Raw genomic sequence first — 21,865 nt, forward strand, 5'->3', positions numbered from 1 at the left:
TTAGGATCCACGAAGTGTAAGGGATCTGGCCATTGCCAGATATATAAATATATATAAATAAAAAATATATATAATATATATTTTTATGAGACACAGTTCACAGTTTCACTCTGTCACCCAGACTGGAGTTCAGTGGCAAGATTTTGGCTCACTGCAACCTCCGTCTTCTGGGTTCAAGCAATTCTCCTGTCTCAGCCTCCTGAATAGCTGGGATTACAGGCATATACCACCACACCCAGCTAATTTTTGTATTTTTAGTAGAAACGGGGTTTCACCATGTTGGTCAGGCTGGTGTTGAACTCCTGACCTCAGGTGATCCACCCTTCTCGGCTTCCCAAAATGCTGGGATTTCAGGCGTGAGCCACTGTGCCCAGCGTAGATATATTTTTATTCCATCTCATTACACTTTATTGTTATAGACTATTCCCCAGTTTTTCCTTCCCATTTAAATGTGAATTTCTCAAGGGCAGAAACCATATCTTATCTTTCTTTGTGTCTTTGGCAGGTTTTACAGTGCTGAGCACAGGACAGAGCCATGATAATTGTTTACTGTTTGATGGATGAATGCATGATTGACTCTGCTGTCATAGGCCTGCTGCTTCTATGAACATTACACTACCTTTACCTTTTTGTTTCTGAAGGCCACTTTGCACTACCACCTCTGGATATATCCTTGTTTTGCTTTTTGTCGTTAAGACATTTTCAACTGCATGTGCTTTTATGCACCCTGGTATAGAGACGGTAACTCTGATCTGTCATGAGAATGACCCACACAGTGCAGTGATAGGCTTGAAATGCATGCAGTTATGGAACCCCAATATCATCTTGGGTCTTCCTCTTTGAGATTTAAAGAAAACTGGCTTAAATTCTTTCCCACGTTCTTGAGTGTTCATTGCCCTCCTCAGGATTTATATGCTTCCCTAGAACCTTACATTCTCATGGGACATCTCCCATTGCATTTTCCCTTTCCTGCTAAACTCTACATCTGGTCCCTGTTACACTGCCCATGGCCACTCTCCTTTCCTTTTTTTGTGCCAACCAAGTTACCAGAGGGCATAGACCTTTCACATTCATATCCCCTACAGTACCACTCATAAAAGGCATTTGTGTACAAGGGACTTTACAGAAACCTGGAGACAAAAAGCAGAGTTACATCACAGAACCATGCCACAGGTAACTTACATTAATCATCTTGCACAAAATCCTCCAGCATCTCTTCCCCTGGGGAATTCTTAATGGCTAATTTTTTTTTTTGGGGGGGGCAAGTTTTTTGCTTCAGTTATTTGCTTAGCCCTACCTCTCTCCTTTTTTGTTCTTCATTTTCTGTTCCTCCTTTGTCCAAATTCCTAATAATTTCTTACATAGCCCTAGACTATACAGGCCACCCAAGACTAAATTATCTCTAAAATCTCACACACCTATGCCTCACCTAGGTGAGATGAGGGTATGCTAAGGTAATAGCAAGCTCTGAAATTAAAATGACTGAACATGAAAAGGTTTAATTTTTTGTTCACAGGAGGAGGGCTGTGGGCCCAGTAACTTCCTAGGGATGCTGCCTTCCAGCTGGTGACTCTGTGTTCTGAGCTGCTTGCATTTTATAGTCCTGCCATCTGGAATGGCTAAGTCAGTGTAGCAGAGGGAGAGAAAGTTAGTGGGGCCCTAACTTCTTATATTGAAACTTACAAATACATATTACAAAAGCGGAGAGAACAGTATAATGAACTCCATGTTTGTCCCTATCACCCAGTTTCAGCATTTATCAACTATGCTTAATCTTACTCCATCAATAGCCCCACCCACTAACAGTCCCTCTTGTTTTCCCTGACCCACCACGAACTGTTTGGAAACTAGTCCCAACTATAGCGCCAGTTCGGTCATCATTATTTCAGCATACTATATCTCTAAAAGATATGGCTGTCTTTTAAAATATGCAGCCACAGTATTCTCATGGTAGCTACAAAAAAATTTCCAACCATTCTTTAATATCATGAAGTATTCATTCCACTACACAGCTTATAAGTGTTTCAGCCTCAAGGGACCCACATCACCTCTGCTCAGACCTGGAGGCCAGAAGTAGTCATGTGCCCCCTCCAAATGCAAAGGGGCTGGAAAGTGTAGCCCCCTGTGTGCCTCAGAAGAAAATCAAACACCCTGGATGAATACATAGTTTTGTGTCTGATACAGCCTACAGTGGTGTTTTCTTTTGAAACAACAACAAGAAGTGTTGAAGAAGATCATTTTCATTCTGAGGGAAATTCCAGGTCATGCTTTTTAGATAATATCTTTTTCTCCCCCTCTATTCACATATCAACAAGAGTCCTCAAGCCTGTTTCATGAACCACCAGAACTGAACGCCTCGGAATCCTGGGCCCTTGCAGATCTCCATCCATTCCATTTACCTACAACATCTGTTAGTAGGTCTACGTCCCACCTGTTTGTGAAAGCTCAGATCATGCTGCTTCTTTATAAAGGTTTCCCTGCTAGAAAACTTACACTGACTGCTTTCTGCTTCTAGTCTGTACGCTTAGTTATTTATACCGTCATGTGAATTCCTGAATAAGACCATTGTTTCTTAACATTTTACCATGATCTGGTCACTGAAAGGATGAATGCTTTGACTTTGCCACTGAGAGAGGGAACCTGTTGATTTTGCAGTGTGAGAACTCCTGGAGAGGGTAGGTCTAGGGTAGGTGGCTGGGATGACCTGAGGCCCGGGTGTCTCACCTCAGGAAGAGAGGTGACAGTTCACAGAAGTCAAAATCAGAAAGTTAGGTAGGGGCTGGGCAAGGTGGCTCACACCTGTAATCCCGGCACTTTGGGAGGCTTAGGCGGGCAGATCACTTGAGGTCAGGAGTTTGAGACCAGCCTGGCTAACATGGTGAAACCCCATCTCTACTAAAAATACAAACATTAGCCAGGCATCATGGTGCACGTCTATAATCCCAGCTACTCGGGAGGCTGAGGCAGGAGAATGGCTTGAACCTTAGGAGGCAGAGGTTGCAGTGAGCTGAGATCGTGCCACTGCACTTCAGCCTGGGCAGCAGACCGAGACTCCTCAAAGAAAAAGAAAAGAAAAGAAAAAAAGAGAAAGTTAAGTAAGAAGATGCTCTAAATGCAGATTGAGGTACTGAATAGTTTTGTTTATAGCCCTATGGATAACAACTACCTGATGGCCCTTAAAATTATCTTATGATCTTACTAGGCTTTGGCTCAGAGCCTGATACAAAAATAAATCCTTAGAACATTGTTGAATAAATAACTGGTGACCTTGGTTATAGTTAGCATCCTTAGAAAAGATTAAGCCTTGTCAAGCCACCCTTCTGAGAAGGTTGTAACACACCTAATATTCCACTCTGGGCACCAGAAAGTTGACTGTAATTATTAATTGCACACTGTCCCACCTCATTCCCCAGCCTTGTCCAATTTTCTGTCTTCAAAACCATCTGCAAGGGTCTGTCTACTTGTAACTTTATAAAAACAGCAAAATGTTTCCTTGGGAATGATGGAATTTATACTGTGAAATATCTGGTTAACTTGCACAATTACATATATGACAAAATAAAAATACAACACAGTGTGATTCTGATATTAATTTCCATTTTCTTCTCTAGAAGGGTGGTGAGGGCGTAAGCCAGGGGTGACTACAGGAACCCTCTCTTCCTGGACCCACCTGTCCGCAGTCCTGTTTTGTCAGCTTAACTCTCTTACTTACCTCCGCTCTCCTTTAGTTTCTCACAGCTTGAAATCTGAATGACCGTATTTATGTTAGTCACAAAGAATGCTCTATTATCTTCTTTGTAGTTGCTCTAAATTTAGATTTTATTAAATTGCTCATTTTTTAACAACTAAGAAAATTTTGCCCTCATAGATCTAAATCCCTCCATCTGTCATATCCCACATGGAATTTCTATAGGAACAAGAGTCAGAAGTTTTCACAAGAGGTAAAAGAGGGTGAGTAGACATAGAGGCCACACAGTAAAACTGATGGACAACAATGACAAGTCAGGATGGTAGTTGGGAATTTTGAGAGTGGAGGGGGGCTGCAGCCAAGGGGAGAGTGGTGGGGTTGGAGTGGGAATCTAGAATGGAAAAGATAAAACCAAGGACAAGTGAATGTGGGCAGAGGTGGAGGATGGATGGCCTGAAGACAGGTGATTGTCCAGTTCCTTGAGGTCCACCAGAGGAGCTGCGGGCCCCATATGGCTACTTAGCACATCAAATGCTAGTTCCAATGGCCATGTGCTGGAAGTGTAAAGGCACACCGCTTTTCGAAGACTTAGTAAGAAAAAAATGTAAAATATCCCATTCATAATTTTTACATTGATTATCTACTGAAATGATAATATTTTGGGTATATTCATTGAAACAAAATATATTTCCGAAACTAATTCATCATGTTTCATTTTATTCCTTTTAATGTAGCTAATAGAAAATTGAAAATTATATATGCTTTCATTCTCTTTCTATTGGATGGCACTGGACTAGAACAAGCACTGTGCTCCTGGCTTGACCCCACGCCAGAAGGAGCTAGAAGGATGAGTGGCTGGCGAGGCATGAGTGGTGTGTGCCGTAGATGCAGCACTCTCTGCAGCCTCTGTCTGCCTCTGGTTTGAATGGCCTCTTCCAATCTGCTGTGTTGTGTTTTGCTCAGCTGATTCTGAGTGGTGGGAAGATTTTATTGCACTCTGACTTAGAATTGCGCCAATTTAGAATTTGATTCTCATCTGAAAAAAAGAAAAGAAAAGAAAAGAAAATATTCTTCAAGACCCAAGACCATAGGTGCTTATGATACTTCTTGTAAATTCCCACTCAAAGTTGTTCTGTGAGTAGAGCCATGGAGGGGCCTTAAGAATTTATCTCAGCTAGGTTTCAAACCTGAATGTGCCTCAAAAACACTAGGGAATCATGTTAAAGTATGAGTTCTGAAGTCCAGATGCCCAGAGTTTCTGCTTCCATGTTTTTTATGGACTTGCATTTGAAAAGTGATGGAATAGATTTTATGTGTAACCTGTCCTGTCAGAAAAGTGTCATTTGCTTCCAGATTTGCTCTTCTGTTTCTGTAAGTATCTTCAGAAATGTGATCCTTTGACCTCCACTCTTGTAAATCTGGGATTAAGGATAAAAACAAAAGCCCAAGTATGGCTTCTGCATACGACTGGAGCCTTAAATGTCATTTCCACGACCATAGCCATGCTCTGCTGCCTAGAAATTGGTTTTGTCTTACCAGTTTGAAGGGGATAGGACATAAAGCAGTCTACACTTGATGGAAGAAGTATTGCCTTTATCACATTCAAAATGGTTGTCTTTCAAATCCGGAAAGGAGATAACATAGGATTTTCAGTGAAAGGATATGAAGGCTCTCTCTTAGCATCGTATTTTTTCATGAGATTTGGTCCTGGATAAACAACTAGAATAGATTTGCTTGAGTGGTAGGTCTGTTTCTGCTGTTAAGAAATACAGGCAAAGGCTTGTATTACTTTGTAGGAAAAGATCAAGATAGGAAATAGCAAGATGAAACTGGAACGCAACATCTTCCACGTTCTAAAGAAGCTTCTTTCTCATCTTTCCATTTCGGTTGATGGTTTTAAAGAGACACAAAACCTTAGATCTTCATTGTTACAGCCTAGGACTCTATGTCTTCCTCATAGTTGTATCCCTTATAGCCCCTAACATGGGGCTATCTCATAATAACCTCCGAACATTTAATTAAAATGTTTCTTTCGTAAAATAATATATTGTGTGTTTAAAGAGAGCTGTGCAAAATGAACTGCTCTGTTCTTGACTGAGCAACTAACAAAGCCTTCGAAACATGTTTATAGGGGCTCTTAAAACATGTTTTTTGGGGCAGGGCATAGTGGCTCATGCCTGTAATCCTAGCACTTTGGGAGGCTGAAGCAGGTGGATTGCCTGAGGTCAGAAGTTTGAGACCAGCATGACCAATATGGTGAATCTCCGTCTCTACTAAAAATACAAAAATTAGCTAGGCCTGGTGGTATGCACCTGTAGTCCCAGCTACTCGGGAGGCTGAGGCAGAATTGCTTGAACCCGGGAGGCGGATGTTGCAGTGAGCCGAGATCACGCCACTGTACTCCAGCCTGGGTGACAGAGTGACACTCTATCTCAAAAAGAAACATGTTTTTTCGAAATGAAGCTGAAGCTGTTCTGTATTTTAGAGGTGTGATTACCAGACCTGAGTGAATATGAGAATCAATCAAGGAAACACGTTTAATATAAAGATTCTCTGATTCATCTGACAGAAATTCTGATTGGGTAGGTCACAAGATTGGATGACAGAATCTTTGTATCAAACAGCAGCCTACATGAATTGGGGAGCCACCTGTTTTGAGAACCCTGGGCAAAAACTGTGTCCTCTGTAGCTGAAGAGTTCTCTGCCGGGGATGCTGCCCCCATTATGTCTTTGTATTATAATATATTCATAGAAAAATAGCTTTTGGGGGATGAAAGAGATTATCAAGGTCAATGAGCATAGTTTTCCAAACCAGAACGAAACTACGTAGTCATAATTTATTTAATTTGTCACAAGAAAAGGGAGAGAAGAGGGAGTCACATGAGAGAGCTTGTGGCAGTAGCAATTTTACCTGGGGACTAGGGATGGGTTGCTGAAAAATGCAGATCTGGATCACTTACTGATATTTTATTTGTTGAAGAAAACTATCTCATCCTTTAAATCTACATATTGTATTTCCATTACAATCTTAAATCCCAGAGAAGCTGATGAAAGTTAAAGGAACACTTCTTTTATTTTCTGCTAACATTGAAACATAAAGGCCAATATTGCTTTTCACACTGAAAAAAATGCCAAGCCTGAGCTTTTATTTAAGGATTCTATTTCTTGATGTTCTAACAAACATTTTCAGCAGTGCAATCAGTTTGATGTGTCGTTAGAGGAGATTATATATGGATTTTTAGTTTATGTCAGCCCTGCTAGGACTACATGAAAGCTCCAGTTCTTCTGGGCTGCACTGATGAAGGAGTGAGTCAGGGTCTCAGGCGGGTGCTTCTCCATGAGACACCAGTATTTCACCCACCTATTTCCTTTCACCTCTCCACATTGATAAAGAAATGCTAATGGGAGACCATATGATGCCATGGACAATTGTATTTGGAGCCAGAAAACTCTGTCATATGTGTGGAAACTCTGCTATATGCTTGCAGTGGGAATTGAATGAATTACAGCCTCTTTTAGGCAATTTTCTTTGATGCAAGAATGAGCGTAATGCCCACTTCATAGAGGATTTGCTGTCAAATAATCCTTATACACAAATGCTTTGTAAACTAGGGAATGTTCTACATGCTAGTAGTATTTTTAATATTGTATGCGGTTCATTAATAGACCAACAGGATTCTTGTATAGAGACCTGGAAACCTGAGCCTGATGCGTGGTCAGCAGTCAGTTCCTGCCTCCTCAATGAATGTTGAACCTGTGCTCAATGAGAGAAAGTATATTGGTTTGAAATAAACATGTTAAATCCTTTATAGCGAGAAAGATACCTTAGGCAAAAAAATGAACCCAGTATTTATTTTGCAGAAACTGTATTTCCTTTTTTGCAGATATATGGGTAAGAAGTTGCTAACGTTCTCAGACGTTGAACTCCATTTTCCCTACTCTGATGAAGCTCTCTATTAATAAGATTACTATATTAATGGCACATGTAAGAGGTCAGAAAGACAATGACATTTCAGATTCACTTTATACTTTATCCATGGTAACAAAAATTCTCATTTTAACTACGTTCATTGTAGTTTAATGCAAAATAAGAAAAAATAAGCCTGGCATAGCTTTAGGAGGATGTTTCTGAGTGAAGGGAATGCCTGTAGCACTGGGTGCTGAAGAGGGCTACAAAAAGGCAGAATCTTCCGTCTTTGCCCCTCAACTATATGCCTGGACAACTGCAAGTCTAGCAGATATCTTTTATTGGGTTGTAGAAAAGTATATGGTTGCCCCAGGCTGAAATGAAAGTATAAATTCAAGTATTTCCAGATTCTAAGGCATTATTTTATTATCAGGCTGATTTCTTAAAACCCATAGAATCTATTTATTTTAAGACCTGAGTGCTAGGGAAATAATTATAGACAGACATAGTCTCTGCTCCTGAGGAGCTTCTGTTTTAGTGAGGAGGATGGGCACATTCATGGACAGTTACAGGGCAGTGTGCCAAGCCCCAGTGCAATGGGACACCCACCTGGCCTGGGAAGGGATGATATGGAAGGCTTGTCACAATGAGTGGTGTCTGCTTTGGGACCTGAAGGATCCAGAGGAGTTGGAGTTCAAGGACCTGTGAGAGTTGATTCCAGAAGATGAGGTGAGCTAGTCAGGTGCTGCGGTCAGAAATGTAAAACTTGAGGGTGAGGCAAGTGGTGTGAAGATGATAGAAAAGGAGAGGCTGGGGACAGAACTGCTAACTACACTCAGCCTCCATTATGAACAAGCACAAGAAGCCCCTGAGCAGAGAGTGGAGGTGGAGCAAATGCTAAGAGAAGCAGGGCAGCCGGGAGAAAGGCATGTAGCCTTCATGGAAGGGTGCTGCCTTTCTTTCTTGCAGCTGCTTAGTTTTGTTTCCCTAAGAATCTTAGTTCTATTCTGAGTTTTCTGTCTTTGAATTCTTCTGGGAATTTTGTTTTTTTAATTTTCCATAGGTTATTGGGGGTACAGGTGGTATTTGGTTACGTGAGCAAGTTCCTTAGTGGTGATTTGTGAGATTTTGGTGCACCCATTATCCAAGCAGTATACACTGCACCATATTTGTAGTCTTTTATCCCTCGCCCCTCTCACACTCTTACCCCCAAGTCCCCAAAGTCTGTTGTGTCATTTTTATGCCTTTGTATCCTCACAGCTTAGCTCCCACATATCGGTGAGAACATACGATGTTTGGTTTTCCATTCCCGAGTTACTTCACTTAGAATAATAGTCTCTAGTCCCATCCAGGTCAATGCAAATGCCATAAATTCATTCCTTTTTATGGCTGTTTAGTATTTCATTATATATACACACACACACACACACACACATACATAAATATATATAAATCACATGGATATATGATGGATTATATATAATATGTTATATATAATATATAAATATATATTTTATATAAATATATATTTTTATTTTTATTTTTATTTATTTATATTTATATTTATATATTATTTTATATAATATATTTTATATATTATATATAATATGATATATTATATATTATATGTTATATATTATATATAATATAATATATTATATATTATATATGGAATATATAATATATAATATATGTTATATGGAATATATAATATATATTATATATAATTTATATATTATAATAATTATAATATAATTAATATTTATATATTATAATAATTATAATTAATATTTATATATTTATATATCAGTATATATAAATATATTTAAATTTATATATATTTATATATATTTATATATAATTTTATATATATTTATATATATTTATATATAATTTTATATATATTTTTATATATTTAAATTTATATATAAAAATATATATAAATATATATAAATATATAAATATATAAATATATATAAATATATAAATATATATAAATATATAAATATATATAAATATATAAATATATAAATATATATAAATATATAAATATATATAGAAATATATACATATATAAGTATATACATATAAATATCTATACATATATAAATATATATACATATATAAAAATATATAAATATATATACATATATAAATATATATAAATATATATACATACATAAATATATACATAAATATATAAATATATACATAAATATATATAAATATATACATAAATATATATAAATATATGAATATATATAAATATATGAATATGTAAATATATATAAATATACAAAAATATATAAATATATAAATAAATATATGTATATTTATTATAAATATTTATATTTATAATTAATATACATATATTTATAATAAATATATTTATATATTATATGTTATATATAAATATATATAATATAAATATATATATTTATGTATTATATATTATATAAATATATATATTTATATATTATATATTATAGTATATTATATATTTATATAATATATTATGATATATATGAATATATATTATATATTATATTATATATAAAATATATATTATATATATAATATATAATATATATTTATATATCATATATTATAATATATAATATATATGCATATATATTATATATTATAATATATGATATATAAATATATATAATATATAATATTTTATATATTCCATCATATATATTCCATCATATATATGTGATATATATATATATCACAGTTTATCCACTGGTTGATTGATGGGTATTTGGGTTGGTTCACCATAGCATTGTGCTATTGTGAATTGTGCTGCTATAAACATGCGTGTGCAAGTATCTTTTAATAATGACTTCTTATGTTCTGGGTAGATACCCAATGTGGGATTGCTGCATCAAATGGTAGATCTACTTTTAGTTCTTTAAGGAATCTCCACATTGTTTTCCATAGTGGCTGTACTAGTTTACATTCCTACCAGCAGTGTAGAAGTGTTCCCTGTTCACCGCATCCATGCCAACATATACTGTTTTTTGATTTTTTTGATTATGGCCATTCTCCCAGGAGTAAGGCGGTATCACATTGTGGTTTTGATTTGCATTTCCCTGATCATTAGTGATGTTGAGCATTTTTTCACGTTTGTTGGCCATTTGTATATCTTCTTTTGAGAATTATCTATTCATGTCCTTAACCCACTTTTTGATGGGATTTTTTTGTTTGTTTGTTTGTTTGGGGGTTTTTTTTTTGAGATGGAGTCTCGCTCTGTCACCCAGGCTGGAGTCCAGTGGCGCGATCTTGGCTCATTGTAAGCTCCGCCTCCCGGGTTCACGCCATTCTCCTGCCTCAGCCTCCTGAATAGCTGGGACCACAGGCGCCCGCCACCACGCCTGGCTAATTTTTCATATTTTTAGTGGAGACGGGGTTTCACCATGTTAGCCAGAATGGTCTTGATCTCCTGACCTCATGATCCACCCACCTCGGCCTCCCAAAGTGCTGGGATTACAGGCGTGAGCCACTGCGCCTGGCCTATTTTTTATTTTTCTTACTGATTTGTTTGAGGATTTGTTTCAAGATTTAGAGCCCCTTTTAGCAGTTCTTGTAGTGATGGCTTGGTAATTGTGAATTCTCTCAGCATTTGTTTGTCTGAAAAAGACGTTTTTTCCTTCATATATGATACTTAGTTTTGCTGGATACAATATTCTTCACTGATAATTGTTTTGTTTGAGGAGGCTGAAGATGAGGCCCCAATCCCTCTAGCCTGTAGGGTTTCTGCTGAGAAATCTGCTATTAATTTGATAGGTTTTTCCTTAAAGGTTACCTGGTGCTTCTGTGTCTCACAGCTCCTAAGATTCTTTTCTTCGCCTTAACTTTGGATAACCTGATGACAACGTGCCTAGGCAAAGATCTTTTTGCGATGAATTTCCGGGTGTTCTTTGTGCTTCTTGTGTTTGGATGTCTAGATCTCTAGCAAGGACAGGCAAGTTTTCCTCGATTATTCCCCCAAATATGTTTTCCAAGCTTTTAGAATCCTCTTCTTCCTCAGGAACACTGATTATTCTTAGGTTTGATCATTTAACATAATCCTAGACTTCTTGGAAGCTTTGTTTATATTTTCTTATTCTTTTTTCTTTGTCTTTGTTGGATTGGGTTAATTCGAAGGCCTTGTCTTTGAGCTCTTAATTTCTTCTTCTACTTGTTCAATTATATTGCTGAGAACTTCCAAGGCATTTCACATTTCTAAACATGTATCCAAAGTTTCCTGAAGTTTTGATTGCTTTTTCTTAAGCTATTTCCTTGAATATTTCTCCCTTCACTTCTTGTATCATATTTTGGATTTCCTTGCATTGGGCTTTGCCTTTCTCTGGTCCCTCCCTGATTAGTTTAATAACTAAACTCCTGAATTCTTTTCCAGGTAAATCAGGGATTTCTTCTTGGTTTGGATCCATTGCTGGTGAACTAGTGTGATTTTTTTGGGGGGGTATTGAAGAGCCTTGTTTTGTCATGTTATCAGGGTCGGTTTTCTGGTTCCTTCTCATTTGGGTAGGCGCTGTCAGAGGGAAGGTCTAGGGCTGAAGGCTGTTGTTCAGATTCTTTTGTCCCACGATGTGTTCCCTTGATGAAGTACTCTCCCCCGTTTCCTATGGATGTGGCTTCCTGTGAGCCAAACTGCAGTGATTATTGTCTCTCTTCTGGATCTAGCCACCCATTGAATCTACTGGGCTCTGGGCTAGTACCAGGGGTTGTCTACAGAGTCCTGTGATATGAACCGTCTATGGGTCTCTCAGCCATGGATACTAGTGTCTGTTCCAGTGGAGGTGGCTGGGGTGTGCAATGGACTCCATGAGGGTTCTTAGCTTTGGTGGTTTAATGCTCTATTTTTGTGCTGGTTGGCCTCCTACCAGGAGGTGTTGCTTTCCAGAGAGCATCATCTGTGCTAGTATAGGGAGGGACCGATGGTGGGCAGGGCCCTAGAACTCCCAAGAGTATATGCCCTTTGTCTTTTGCTACCAGGATGGGTAGGGAAGGACCATCAGGTGGGGGCAGGGCTGGGCATATCTGAGCTCAGACCCTCCTTGGGCGGGTCTTGCTGTGGCTGCTGTGGGGGCTGGGAGTGAGATTCCTAGGTCACTGGAATTGTGTACGCAGGAGGATTACGGCTGCCTCTACTGAGTCATGCAGGTTGTCAGGGAAGCCGGGGAAAGCCGGCAGTCACAGGCCTCACCCAGCTCCCACACAAACCGAAGGGCTGGTCTCACTCCCACCATGCCCCCCTCATCAACCCCCAGACCGTAAGCGATATGAGGCTTTCTGCCTCCTAGCTGCATAAGAAAAGGGCTTGGTTCTTCCCTAGCCTGTGGAGTCTGCACATCAGATTTGCACCCTCCCCCGAGTTCTGGCCAGGAGGCTTCTCACCCCGTTCAAATTGTTACAAAGTTCAGCGAGAGATTTCCTTCTCTCTGTGTAGTTTTATCCCCTGCTTCTCTCCCATTGGATCCCTGTGGTGCCAGGCAGGAACGGCCTGCCAGGGGACCCCGCGAGCTCCCAGGGCCTTTCTGCTGTTTCCTCTACCCCAGTATTTCGCTTGGCTCTCCAAATTGACTCAGCTCCAGGTAAAGTCAGAAACTTCTCCCACAAACAGACCTTCAGCTTCTCCAGTTGGGGGGGACGTGTTTGGGAGAGGAGGGTCTCCCTTTCCCACTTCCACTGTTGGGGCATTCACAGTTTTGTGGGGGGTCTCCTGGGTCCTTAAGAGGATCTGTGGGTCCTCTTGGGATTGCTGATTTGTTCTTGCAATCAATCTGTAGCTAAAATTCACAATGTGAGCCCCCCTTTGCTGCTCTGTCCACAGCTGCATCTGGTCCTGCCTCCTGTCTGCCGTGATCTCACCATACGTCTCTTCTGGGAATTTTAAAAATAGTCTCCGCCTTTAATTGAGCTGGGTTAATTGGACCATTCATCCTTATAAGCCAGAGGAACTTTAACAGAACACAATGAGAAGCTTGTCGGAGTTGCTTGGCTCTCTTTTCTTCTTTCATTGGGTGTTTGGAAATAGTCTCACTATCTCTATGGGTCCCAGGTGCTGAAGCAGCAAGTGTTCAGGACTACTGATGGGTCTCGGCCCCGGAATGCCCCATGGGGGCATAGCACTTATCTAGCACCTTCTACTTTGCTGGCTTTTACATGATCCATTCCACTGGGGGATTGCCTGTGGTTTTCTAGTGCCAGCCTTGCTTCCTGGAGCTCAGGTCCTGCTTCCAGTCATATATCGTTGTCTATAGATGGTTTTTCTTGATTTCCTTTTCTTTTGTGTCTTCTGTGCTTGTTCCACATTACCATTGTGAGGTTCCTCCATGTCGTTCCATTCATTCTCATCGCTGAATTGATTTCCATCACATGGATATTCCATAATGTATGTATGCATTTTATTGTAGATGGACATGTGAGTTGTCTCCAGTTTGGCGCTATTAAGAAAAGTCCTGCTATGAACAATCTTCTAAATGTCTTTTGGTAAACACGTGTGTCCAATGCTGTTGGGTGGAATTGCTTAGGAGTGGAATTGCTAGTTCATGAAATATGCATTTATTTTGCTTTCATGAAACTGCCTACAGTTCTGCAAAGTGGTTTAATCAATTTATAGTAGGATTTCAAAGTTCTAATTGCTCATCCTCACTGACATTTGACATGATATTTTATTTTAGACTTTCTACTGGTAGTAATTTTTATCATTTTTAATCCTGTACTCATAACTGTTCTTTAAAAATGTCATGTTTATTTACAATTTGAAGCTATTACTCTTGGGTGGCCCTGCCTGGACTATCTCCCATCTCTCCACCTACTTAAATTCTGTGGAGATTCTAGGATGTCTTCCCTTCATCTTCCATTTCTCATTAATCTATCATTTCTTAGAACTCCATTGAAGTTTGATATTAATATTACACTGTTCTCAACTATGTAATGTGTCTGTGTTCTCACCAGCAATGCAGCGAAAATGCTGTTGTGGAAGGCAGAGGCTAGATCATACTACCCTTTAGCACCTAGGAAAGCGTACAGGATAATTATTCAATGTTTAATGAATTCAAGTGAAGTTTCCCTGTGTATTGAGGAGGGTAGTGCAGGAAGTAGCTTTCTTTGGATAGTTCTGGAGAAGGTTATGGGCAGGGGAAGAAGATGCTAAAGACAGTAATTACCAGGTAATGCCTGTGTAGGCCTGTCATGGCTGGGGCCCAGTGAGGTGGAGACCCTTTGAAACATCAATGGTAATTCAGGAGTTATGAGGATGAAAACAGGCAACAGCCTGGGAGGGAGCAGGACAGATCACCAAAACCTAGTGGTGAAACGGGAGGAGTTCCCTTATCCCCCTGGCAGGGTGTGTGATGGGGGAGTGGCTCGCTTCTTCGGTGCCCTGCTGCTCAAACCCTTAGCCAAAGCATGCAGACCAGCAGGTCATGGGGAGTGTCTTTGGCTCCAACCCTCTGGCAGCATCTAGGGTTGAGTGTTTACAGCTGCTGAAGCCCCAGTAGGTGTGTGTTACCATGTGCTCTTTCAGCTTTGCCGTCTGCAGGTGGCTTGTGTTAATCAGCTCAATTGGACCCTCAGCCTTATCACCAGGACAGAGGGCTTTCTGTATCCTGGGTTCTTGCCCTAGTGTACCAGAAAAATCAGATCACACGTGGGCTTGGAGGATGGGTGCAAGGTTTTATTGAGTGGTAGAAGTAGCTCTCAGTGAGTTGGATGGGGATCCAGAAGGGAGATGGAGTGGGAAGGTAGTCTTCCCCTAGAGTCCAGCCGATCACCCTCAGCTGAATTCCATGTCATTCAGCCATCAATGTCCTGCCAGTGTCTGCTGGGGTCTGTCGGTGTGCTCCTCTGCTCCTCTCGATGTCCAGCCACTTGTATCTGTGCCCGCTAGGGTCTCAGGGTTTTATGGGCACAAGATGGGGGTCATGGTGGGCCAGAGTGCTTTTGGAAAATGCAACATTTGGGCACAAAAACAGGAGTGCCTGTTCTCACTTAGGTCCGTGAGCCCAAGCCTGAGGGTAGAGCCCTAGCCAGGGACCCCGCCCTTCTCTACCCAGCACTTCCCTGCCCGCCTCCCATGTCAGCGGTATCAGTAGAGTCTGGGCCGGGTGGGGTGCTCCTCACCAGTGGCATATTGACAGGTGGCAAATGCCCTTCCTAAGAGGAGGTGAGTGTGTACAGTGGACCCAATGTCCTGTATTTATAAAATGATAAAAGATTTTGTAGGCAAAAGTAAAAGAAAGATCCTATGAGCAATAACTTTTTTATGTAAAGCAAGCAAGAACTATATATTTCTGCTTGCAGTACCTGATTTTTTCATATGTACCTATCATAGACATCTTTCCAGGGCAAAGAAATATGTTAGGCTCATGTCATTTCTTAGCCAGATAGGTTTTTGCTGAGGCAGAGAACAGAATTTATGTATATTCTTGCACTTAAAACACTTTGATTTTTTTCTCGATAAAAATGAAAATTTAGACATGAAGAGCCACACAGTTTTGTTAGGTGCCATTTGATGAATGCCATTTTCCCCACAGCCTCAGCTTCAGCTTGCCTTTCCCTTTCATGTTTTTCGGCCATGAAACCTCTTTACTCTTTTCTGGCTTATCAGTGAAAATGCATGACTAAATTGTTTAAGCTGAATTCCTGGCTTTCTGTGCTGTATATTCCATTTTGTTGGCAAGATAGTCTTGTGACTTTCCTTCTGTTCACAGAATTTGTGGTAGAAAATTGGTAAATAATTCATTTTGGTTTTGCACTTGCTTTAAAAAAGATAACACAGCGGGGCAGAGATATTTGACAGATTATTTTGCTTCTGAAATTATAGCAGAAATAAACAGGATGATTTGCTTCAATGTAATTCATAGTGAAAGAATTAAAAAGAAATACTGTAGCTGTTGGACAGCTAGCTGAACTATCCCCTCCACCCCCTATCTCCAGTGTAATTAGCTTTTGAAGTGATTCCAAATGGCTTCTTTGTTTGTTGTTGTTGTTACTGTTGTTCTTTTGTGTGTGTGTGTGTGTGTGTGTGTTTCTCATTTTGTTTCGTTTCATTTTGAAACAGGATCTTGCTCTATTGCTCTAGGCTGCAGTGCAGTGGCACAATCACTGCTCACTCCAGCCTTGACCTCCCTGGCTAAAGTGATCCATCCTCTCAACTCAGCCTCTGGACTAGCTGGGACTACAGGTGTGTGCCACCACACCCAGCTAAGTTTTTTTTTTTTTTTTTTTTTGTAGAGATGAGGTCTTGCTGTGTTGCCTAGGCTTATCTCAAACTCTGGGGCTCAAGCAGTCCTCCCAGCTAGGCCTCCCAAGGTGCTGAGATTACAGGCATGAGGTACCATGCCCAGCTCACTGCAACCTCCACCTCCCAGGTTCAAGAGATTCCCCTGCCTCAGCCTCCCAAATAGCTGGGAATACAGGCACGCACCACCACACCCGGCTAATTTTTGTATTTTTAGTAGAGACGGGGTTTCACCATGTTGGACAAGATGGTCTCGATCTCTTGACCTTGTGATCCGCCCGCCTCGGCCTCCCAAAGTGCTGGGATTACAGGCATGAGCCACCGTGAAAGCATTTTTCTTTTGGTAACATGTAAATAACTATGTTGAGATTGTAACTTTAAAACATTTTTGTTATATTTGTTTTTTGTCAATACAGTATTGCACATCTAGAAGACATAAAGAACTGAGGTCAACTTGCAGAGCAAGGCCAAAACGTAAACTCAAAATTAAATAATACATTCTGCATAGCACTTCCGGATGTTCCATAGTCAAGCCGTAGGTGGAAATAAGATAAGAAAGTGTTACTATTGCAATTCTATTGCCTTTTTTCCCTAGTTAAAAAGTAGAGAAAGTGGCATAAAGAACCCCACATGCATGCCATCTTCCAGTTTCAATAATAATAACTCCAGGCCATCTTGTTTCATCCATATCCCACCTACTTTCTTTCCCTTCCTCTTAGTCAATTATTTTAAAGCAAATCCCAGACATCATCTTATTTCATATGTGTGTATGTTAGTATGTATTTCTAAAAGACGAGCACTCTTAAAAAAATTACCACAATACTATTATCACACTTTAACAGTGATTGTCTCTAGCCAATTCTGCCTCTTTCCAATCAGTATTTCAGTTTATTCTGATGGTGTCCTTAGTGGTTTCTTTGAATTAGCATCCAAACAAAATCTGTGCTTTGCTTGATATGTCTCTGAAGTTTCTTTTAATTTGCAAATGCCCTCTCCCTCCTTCTCTTCCCATAATTACAACGTACTTGTTTAAGAATCTGGGCCCTTTGTTTCCCACAGTCTGGATTTTGCACACTGCATCCCTGTGGTGTGATGTGGCATGTTCTGTTGTTTCCTGTGTTTGCTATAAACTGATAATTAGATTTAGGACTTGATTAGTTCAGGTTTGATTTTGTTTTTTCTTTTGACTTCGTAGGCATGGTGTGTGTTTCCATCAGGAGGACATCAGGCTGTTTATTTCCCTTTCAGTGATGTTAAAGTTGATTAGTCAGTTCTAGGCACCTGAATTAGCCTGATCTAACTATTATAAATAAAGGACCTCATCGGCTTTTCGCCTAATAATTTAAGCAGTCATTGATGATCATGCCTAGATCTATTATTTCCTCAAAAAGGGGATAATAGTTTTAAAGTCATTTTTAAGAGCTGGGATGTGACTGAGAGACAGAGCTACCCAATTTTTTCTTCTAAGTTTGATGGTTCACCACTTACCTGAAAAGCTAAGTCATAGAGAACCTTTAGTGGGCTGAAAGGTAGATGGCATCAGCCTGAAAGGTCTGTGAAAAAAGGAGCCCAAAATGATCCAATCACTTTCCTGTGGAGATGGCATTCTCAGGTGACAATTTCGCAGGCCCAAGCCTGAAAGATAAACGGCATTTTTTTTTTTTGGCATTTTTTGTTGTTGTTAAATAACAAAGCCTGGACTTTATCAAACTTTCAGTATATACTACTCTATTTGTATATTACCTTTTAGTTAAAAATTACAACAGAGGGGAAAGAGTTGAACATCGTTTAAATAGCCATGCCTCTTTCAACCCATGTCTTTGTTGGGGTTTGAGAGTCTGAGCAGTAAATAATCTCCCTCCTGCCCTGCAGCCTGATGGCTGTGGATGATTTTCCTTTCTACCACTGACCTTCAAAGAGTAACAGAGGAGGGGAGGAGAGAACTGAGAAGGTGTTCTAAACCAGCAGCTATTTGTTGACAGGAATTCGGGGTGAACTGACGCTTCACACTGGAAAGTAACTTGGAAATTATCTCATCTAATGTCTTTGCCAATCCAAGATTCCCTCTAAAAGAACCTGACAAATGAGGGAGAAACTTTCTTCACACTCTGTACTCTTACGGTGTTCATCTGTTTCCTTCTGCCTTTTTAATTTAGTATGTCCTATTTTCACTATTGGATTATACATTCCTTGAGGACAATGAATTCATCTAATTCTTCTGTTTGATCCCAAATCAGTTGACAAACACAGTCAGATATGAGCTGAAGCAGTGAACACAGATTTTACCCCATCACTACTGACAGTAGGGGAAGGAGCAGAGCTTCATTCTGATTTGTGCAGAGGTGACTGGGCCTTTCAAAGGGAGGGTGAGGGAGTGAGTGGAGTGGGGGTGCTCAGTAGTGTCAGAGAGGTGAAGACTTACAGAGCATTGGTCCCTGTAGATGCAATTAGGCCGACTGTGCCCACTGGCTGACAGTTCTCAAAGTTAAAGTTCTGTGCTTCCAGAGATTGGGAGGCAGAGGCTCTGTCCTTCCTGATGATTACATTCCATAGGAATGGCTCTCGGGTCCTTGAGGGAGATGCTTCTGTGTTGTAAGAATTAAGTATTCACAGTCATAAGCACATTTTTGTAAATGCTGTTTAAAAAAAAAGGAGGTTGGGGGCCTGTTGTAACGTGTTGACTAGAGCAAAGAATAAATTCTCCTGACAGCATTTTTCAGGTAAGCATTTTAATGAGGGGCTGGGGTCATCCCAGGGACACAGCCTTATGCTGAGGCTATGCTAGAGTTTGATTGTCTCCTAATGCAGAGATTTGGACAAAGTTGTTATGTGCAGTTCTCAAGGGTCTAGAACACTGCTTAATAAGTGTGTTGACTGAATGAATTTAAATAAATTCCATTTTCTCTACCCCCAAAGTGAGGGGAACAACTAGAATGCCTTCCACTTTACCTTAGTGCCTAGTGGCAGCCAGGAAACAGGCATAACACCTCTTCCATCCATTGTCCCTGTGTCTACCTGGCTGTCCTTGACAGCAAGGACACCTGCAGTTTCCTTCCTACCACATATTATCTCCATACCACAAATATTTTGATTTTTTGAAATAACTCAATATAGATCAGTGTAATATAAAAATGATGAAATATTTTCAAATCTACTGCAGAATTCTGGGCACTTTTAAGAAGGGACAGTTCAAATGTCTCTTTTCCTTCCTAGCATTCATTTCCGGTTGTAATATGTTTATTTGTATGATAATTTTAAAATATATGTCATGGAAACTGTATCTGTATTTGTTCACCATTAAAAGGTCAGCACCTCAGAGTGGCTAGAACCTATCAGATATATCCCAAGTCTATCAATTTAATGAATAAATGAGTGAATGGCTTTCCATCTTCCCTTGTCTTCTCCTCCAAGATAACATTGACTGGGTAGAAATGCTATTTAATAAAAATATGGTGACTGAATGCTTACAGAATGTCATTGTTCTTGAGCAGTGTTTCAGTGATTCTTCTTCTCTTTATAGATTCCTCACCTATTCCTACCTCTTGGCCTTCAACGTGTGGCTTCTGCTTGCACCCGTGACCCTGTGCTATGACTGGCAGGTCGGCAGTATTCCTCTGGTAGAGACCATATGGGACACGCGGAACTTAGCCACCATCTTTCTGGCGGTTGTGATGGCCTTATTGAGCCTGCACTGCTTAGCAGCCTTTAAGGTAATTTTCTCAAAAGTAGAATGAACTCTGCATTTGAAGACAGATATTCTATGCCTATAATGTTCTTTTTTGTGCGGATGGTCTGGGTGTAAATTGAATCTCCTCTCCTTGTGTATGTAAATTTTTTGTAGTGGGTAATAACATACCATGGCCACCTTATAGATTTTTTGACTGTTTCTGCTAACCCTGTATTGAATCTGAAGCTTAATGTTTGTAAATGAGAGGTTACTGCTGTGGTTGGCTGATTTTCAAAGTAATTTATTTGACTTAATATAATGATAAATGAAATTGTGGTAAATAACCTATTTATAAATGCTTAAAATATGGTTAAGACTCTACTTTCATGAGTGACTGCCAGGGGTAGTTGGATGATTTCTCCCACTACTTCCCCAAAAAGTATAAAACTGTACAAAATTACTAAAAACAGCTATTTCAAAAATGACCAAAGACCAAAGGCAAATATACTAGTTCATTATCATGCTGCTATAAGGACATACCTGAGACTGGATAATTTATAAATGAAAGAGGTTTAGTGAGCTCACAGGTATGCAGGGCTGGGGAGGCCTTAGGAAACTTACAATCAGGGCAGAAGGGGAAGCAAACATGTCCTTCTTCACAAGGTGGCAGGAAAGAGAATAATGAGTGCCCAGTGAAGGGGAAAGCCCCTTATAAAACCATTATATCTAGTGAGAACTAACTCACTATCACAAGAGCAGAATGGGGGAAACTGCCCCCATGATTTAATTATCTCCACCTGATCCCCACAACACATGGGGATTATGGGAACTACCATTCAAGACGAGATTTGGGTAGTGACACAGACAAATCATTTCAGCAAAGAACTTGAAAATGTTTGCTTATGAAAAACTGCTACTGCATTGGATAAGATGCTTTTACCTGAAGGTCTTTCCATCCTGTCAGATCTAGCAGTAAAAATTAATAAGTTTGCTGGTTGGAATTGGCTGGTAAACTTTGGAAAGTTTTACAATTTTGGAAAAATTTGGTTTGGGAAAGAAACAGAGCAGCAAAAATTTAAGGGGAAAGTTTTGGAAGCAAGAGAAATATGAAAGGGCAGAGGTAATATACTCTCCATGCATTCATGGCTGTTAAATGACATATGCACAAGCAAAATTAAAAGCCCTGGGAGACTTACTTGCTGCAAGTTTGAATCCATTCTTCAATGCGTGCACGAGTTGAGCAGCAGAGATTGGAAAATTCACTGGCTTGAGTTATCCATGTATAACCTCTGCCCAAATCATTGGCTGATCACAAAGCCATGTTGGCACAAGAGAAATCCCCAGAAA

The 21,865-nt window shown here is 39.8% G+C and overlaps 1 protein-coding gene across 5 annotated transcripts in view; it reads left to right on the forward strand.

Moving 5' to 3' along the window:
• Positions 1–21,865, forward strand: part of TMTC1 (transmembrane O-mannosyltransferase targeting cadherins 1) — a 282,903-nt gene that overhangs the window by 132,712 nt on the left and 128,326 nt on the right. For all 5 annotated transcript variants that reach the window (XM_008954264.5, XM_008954265.6, XM_008954263.4 and 2 more), the window contains one exon: positions 20,372–20,561. In XM_008954264.5, the coding sequence (XP_008952512.2) occupies positions 20,372–20,561 (190 nt within the window). The remainder of the gene's footprint in view (positions 1–20,371; positions 20,562–21,865) is intronic.

This window comes from Pan paniscus, chromosome 10 (genome assembly GCF_029289425.2).
Source record: "Pan paniscus chromosome 10, NHGRI_mPanPan1-v2.0_pri, whole genome shotgun sequence".
Lineage (NCBI taxonomy): Eukaryota > Metazoa > Chordata > Mammalia > Primates > Hominidae > Pan > Pan paniscus.